Source organism: Phyllobates terribilis, unplaced genomic scaffold (genome assembly GCF_046119375.1).
Source record: "Phyllobates terribilis strain yellow unplaced genomic scaffold, ASM4611937v1 Scaffold_251__1_contigs__length_2838608, whole genome shotgun sequence".
Classification (NCBI taxonomy): Eukaryota; Metazoa; Chordata; class Amphibia; order Anura; family Dendrobatidae; genus Phyllobates; species Phyllobates terribilis.
The window spans coordinates 1,782,895-1,788,444 of NW_027363011.1; the positions used below are offsets into that span (position 1 = coordinate 1,782,895).

A 5,550-nucleotide genomic window follows, 5' to 3' on the forward strand; every position below is an offset into this window, starting at 1 on the left:
TAACAGCCTTATACTGAAGCTACAGAAGAAATGACTTAGATGGGTAAGGAATTGGCTAAATGATAGGAAACAAAGGGTCGTCATAAATGGCACATTCTCTAAATGGGACATAGTCAGCAGTGGGGTGCCGCAGGGATCTGTGCTAGGACCAATTCTCTTTAACCTCTATTAATGACCTGGGGGATGGGATTGTGAGTAAAACGTCAGTTTTTGCTGACGATATCAAACTATGTAGGATATTGAAATCTGATCTTGACATTACGATATTGCAGAATGATCTGGATAAGATGACTGAATGGACAAACACTTGGCAGATGAGGTTTAATGTAGATAAATGTAGTGTAATGCACACAGGATGGAGTAATCCTATGGCTACATATACATTAAATGGGAGTATACTCAGGACTACAGAACAGGAGAAGGATTTGGGTATTCTGGTTACAAGTACTCAATGTCAAGCAGCTGCCGCAAAAGCAAACAACATTTTAGGGTGTATAAAAAGAGAAATAAAATCCTGCGATCCCAACGTGTTACCCCTTTATAAATCACTGGTGAGGCCACATCTGGAATATGGAATCCAGTTTTGGGCTCCACATTTCAAAATGGATATTCAGAAGTTAGAGTCAGTTCAAAGGTGGCAACTAGATTATTACAAGGGATGTAGGCTTCTCATATGATGAGAGGTTGGAAAAGTTGAGCTTGTTTAGCTTAGAAAAACGACGGATCTCACTGACATGTATAAATATATGTGTGGTCAGTACAAAGGTGTAGCACATGACTTATTCCTTCCAAAGACTAAGGACCAGGGGGCAATCATTACCTAAACAGTAAAGGGTTCTTTACAGTCAGAGCAGTCGGACTGTGGAATGCCCTACTACAGGAGGTAGTAATGGCCGACACTATAACAGCTTTCAAAAAAGGGCTGGATGATTTCCTCGCTACAGGTAATATGGTGTCCTAGAGTTAAATTAGACAAAATGTTACACCTATAGTAGTACATTTGATCCAGGGTTCCTGTACTGATCGCCTTTCTCGGGGTCAAGAAGGAATTTTTCCCCATGATGCAAATTGGCTGAATGTATCCTTGGTTTTTTGCCTTCTTCTGGATCAAAAGATTTAGGTACAGGGATTTTAGTAATACAATAACAGTAATACAAAAAATAAAACTAATTAAAAATTATTTATGGTTATTTGTAATTGTAATAGTGCAGTAATAATAAAAATGGTAATCCATTTGTGAGGCCTAGTTCCAGTAAGTTAGTGTAGTGTTGGTATGGGGAGTACAATTGGGGGAGAAAGGTTGAACTTGATGGACCTAGGTCTTTATCCAATCTACGTTACTATGTTACACTATCTGACTTCCAAACAAGAACCCATGTATCTAGCTAATATCTTTCAGTACAAGGGCGCACACTCAGCAGCGTCTGTGTCCTTCAGTAACATGGATAAAATGGCGCTGAGGGAACATGGCCGGTTTTTATATCGAGAGGAAATGTGATTTCAGCAGCGAATTGCAGAAGCCCTTGTATCTGGACACTGTGGATGCTTCCTGCGCTCTGACTGGCTAGCCACGCATTCCTGACTTAAAGTTACCGGCTACAGGACAAAATAAATAAATAAAAAAATTACAAGCACACCACTGATCTATCACCCCACTCATCTGCCACATCCCCCCGCTCATCATAAACAAGCACTATGCTAGCCAAACTGTTCAAAACGCTGTAGTTGCCCCGCAATCACGTTCCCGCATTTATTCCCCGAACTTTGCTGATTTTTTCCAATTTTAAGAAATTTTGCTTGCATTTCCGATCATGAATCCGAATGTGCCATATTCGTATCAAATTGAGGCTGCGTGCCCACAATGCGTTTTTCAAGCGTTTTTGCTGTGGAAACGCTTGAAAAACGCTTGGTAATACGTGCCCCATGGTCCCCAATGACAATCCGCATGTTCTGTGCCTATGCTGCTTAATTTTCCGCAGGGGATTTTATGTGCGGGAAAATCCACAGCATCTCCATTATTTTTGCGTTTATGCATGCGGAATTGCCTACTCAATGCATTAGAAAAACGCATGGCAATTCCGCATGTCAAAAACGCGCCAAAAAACAAGTGTTAGATTCCGCACGCGTTTTTTCTGGCAAGGAGATGCAGAAATGAAGCGGAAATTTTCTGCTTCGTTTCTGCATTGAGGGCACATAACCTTAGGTTGTAAGATTGGATTTCGAATAAATTCGCTCATCACTACTTACCAAGCTGCTTGCCTATTGTCCTGTAGCCAATCTCAGCCTTGTGCAGGTCTACAGGTGTCCTTAGACATCTCTTTGGTCTTGGCCATGGGGGAGAGATTGGAGTGTGATTGATTGATTGAGTGTGTGGACAGGTGTCTTTTATACAGGTAACGAGTTCAAACAGGTGCAATTAATACAGGTAATGAGTGCAGAGTAGGATGGCTTCTTAAAGAAAAACTAACAGGTCTGTGAGAGAACAGAATTCTTGCTGGTTGGTAGGTGATCAAATATTTATTTAATGCAATAAAATACAATTTAATTATTTAAAAATCATACAATGTGATTTTCTGGATTTTTTTTAAGATTCTGTCTCTCATAGGTGAAGTGTACCTACGATAAACTTGCAAAATCAGCAGTGTATCAAATACTTATTTTCCCCACAGTAGCAGCAGCTATGGACGTCCATCACGATAGCTTCATCCTCATCGCTAATGCTATAATATGAGAAGTTCAGCTAACAGGCTCTAATGATTGGCATTATCTAGGAGACTGTCTATTGTACTATATGATTGCTGAAAAGATTAGGGATAAAGCAAGAGAATCTCTCAATATCCTATAACTGCTGCTACAAGCACAAGATAAGAGAAACTGACAATGTGTCGGCTTCATGAATTTTAAAGCTTACCACGGTGAATTTATTCACAGTTCTCCTGAATAAATTGTTCTGTTAGATAGAAACGGTAGGAAGATCTATTATCCTGATTAAACAAACATAATTGATATATATTGCAATAATCTTGAGTGACAAACTCTTTACTACTAATATCCTAGCTGACTTTCAGTTCTGGGACCATTGAGTCAATAATTTTTACATTTTGCTACTATATTTCTAGTTTTAATCGTGAAAAAATAAAAGTTAATTTTTACCATTTACTCCAATTGGATTAGTCTGTGAAATTTGGAAATATAAGTTTTGGAGATATATAATAATTTGTCAGAGCAGTGAATGGATTTACAGATCTGGGCAGTTAAAGGTCAGCATCTCCTAATCCCAGGGGGGAGGTGGATCCTCCAGGATGTAAGTTCTATAGAAAAGGGCTTTCATAATTCACAAAGTCATTTGAACAGTTTTCGGTGGAAGAGAATGTTGTACTTTAATGGAAAAATGGTGATCACACGACCTATAAAGCAGCCACAGCCGGTGACTGAGAAGAATCTTTGACTTTTCTACATTTAGTGGTTACTACTCACCTGGGTGGTCATATGTAGGAATCCCCTCTTTACACCGCTCATCACCCCTTACATATGTCTCTGTAGTATTAATATGGGTCAGATCTTCACCCTGAAACAAATATTGTAAAAGTCACAAACAGATAAGAAGTCACATCTATGATCAGCTCTAATCCTGCCATCTCCTCCGATCTCATTACACAAGTATAAAACATATAATACTGGTGGATAAAACAAGACTGAGCACAAGACCTTCCAAGCCGTCTACACATCATAGGGGAGATCTCATGACACCTTCTCTCCATCTACCTGATGATCCTGAGGAACATTGGGATCTTCTTGTTTACAGTCATGTGGAAGAAAAGGACGGGGACATCTCTCTGGTGTTGTCCTCTTACTGGATCGATCTGGAGGAAACACATACAAGGACTGAATTCATTCTTTACATACAGATAATTATAGTCCGTGTGTATTTAGTCCTGTCTATTACCTGGTGATGTGAGGGGCTGGGGAACCTCCATCATGACGTCCTTGTACAGATCTTTGTGTCCTTCTAAATACTCCCACTCCTCCATGGAGAAATAGACGGCGACATCCTGACACCTTATAGGAACCTGACACATATAATGATACCGTCATCCCCCCGATCCCTCCATAGCACTACTGTATAATGTCCCAGCATTCCCAGCAGTGTCACCTCTCCAGTCAGCAGCTCAATCATCTTGTAGGTGAGTTCTAGGATCTTCTGGTCATTGATATCCTCATGTATCAGGGGGTGAGGTGGAGGCCCAGTGATTGGGCTCAGGGGTCTTCCCCATCCCTCAGACACAGGTGCCTGACAGCGCTCACTATAGGTCTTCTTCACTACTGTATAATCCTGGTAATGGAGAGACACATTAATAAATCTCACTCCAGACATTTCCAGAGTCCTCACCTCTCCAGTTCTGTCCATCTGTTATTCCCATAGATAAGAATGATGTAATGTGACGTCATCAGAATCTCTCACCTCTCCAGTAAGCCGGAAGAGGATCTCTAGAGTGAGGTGTAATATCCTCTCCGCCATCTTGTCTCTGTCCATAACCATCCTTGATGGGTAAATCAGGAAAATTCTCTTATATAGAAGATATTCACTGAGAGGGTCCGATATTGTAGAGACCTGAATGAGAAGAAGATGAGACGATGTAACATTATAAAAATCCTGTGTGATAATACAATTACTGGAGATAATAAGGGAAACATATGAGGAGATATATTATTTTACAGTATCTAGTTTTCTTCTTTACATCTAGTAATAAAACCTATATATTTTAGACCACAGACCACAAGCAGTTTCTTCCTTGGAGTCTGTAGCTGAATATGTTTCTCATAGACTCATCTTCCATAACGCTAATTCGCGTCTCATTTAAATCTTTATGACAACCCAAAACATCCAAATAACCCTGATCAAAAGTTCACATACCCTGGTGATTTTGGCCTGATAACATGCACAGAATTTGACACAAATGGGTTTGAATGGCAACTAAAGGTAACATCCTCACCTGTAACCTGTGTGCTTGTAATCAGTGTGTGTGCATAAAAGCTGAGTGAGTTTCTGGGATCCAGACAGACTCTTGCATCTTTCATCCAGCCACTGACGTTTCTGGATTGTGAGTGAAAAGAATTGTCAACGGATCTACGAGAAAAGGTAGTTGAACTATATAACACAAGAAAGGGATACAAAAAAAAATAGCCAAGGAATTGATAATGCCAGTCAGCAGCATTCAAACTATGAATAACAAATGGAAAATAAGGGGCTCTGTAAAAACCAAACCATGGTCAGGCAGACCAACAAAAATTTCAGCCACAACTGCCAGGAAAATTGTTTGGGATTCAAAGAAAAACCCACAAATAACATCAGCTGTAATTCATGACTCTATGAAAACTAGCGGGGTGGCTGTTTCAAGATGCACAATAAGGAGGCAATTAAAGAAAAATGGGTGCATGGTCGCCAGAAGAAAGCCATTACTGCGCAAATGCCACAAAGCATCTCGCCTACAATACGCCAAACAGCACAGAGACAAGTCTCAAAACTTCTGGAACAAGGTAATTTGGAGT

General features: G+C 40.2%; 1 protein-coding gene across 1 annotated transcript; it reads right to left on the bottom strand.

Moving 5' to 3' along the window:
* Positions 1 to 1,564: 1,564 nt before the first annotated feature.
* LOC141218929 (oocyte zinc finger protein XlCOF8.4-like) lies at positions 1,565 to 5,141 on the bottom strand. The gene is made up of 7 exons (XM_073665984.1): positions 4,995 to 5,141; positions 4,463 to 4,612; positions 4,154 to 4,333; positions 3,947 to 4,070; positions 3,766 to 3,863; positions 3,478 to 3,568; positions 1,565 to 1,596 (listed from the first exon to the last, which is right to left on the bottom strand). The coding sequence occupies exons 2-7, from the start codon at positions 4,538 to 4,540 to the stop codon at positions 1,565 to 1,567; spliced, it is 603 nt and encodes a 200-aa protein (XP_073522085.1). The 5' UTR covers positions 4,541 to 4,612; positions 4,995 to 5,141.
* Between the last annotated feature and the right edge of the window lie 409 nt (positions 5,142 to 5,550).

Excerpts from the sequence above, each read along its gene's own strand:
- LOC141218929 (XM_073665984.1), bottom strand. The coding sequence starts at position 4,540 with ATGGTTATGGACAGAGACAAGATGGCGGAGAGGATATTACACCTCACT. Across the intron at positions 3,569-3,765 it reads ATGTTCCTCAGGATCATCAG|GGTGAAGATCTGACCCATAT; the intron begins GTAGATGGAGAG and ends TATTTGTTTCAG. Across the intron at positions 1,597-3,477 it reads TCCTACATATGACCACCCAG|CCGGTAACTTTAAGTCAGGA; the intron begins GTGAGTAGTAAC and ends TTTGTCCTGTAG.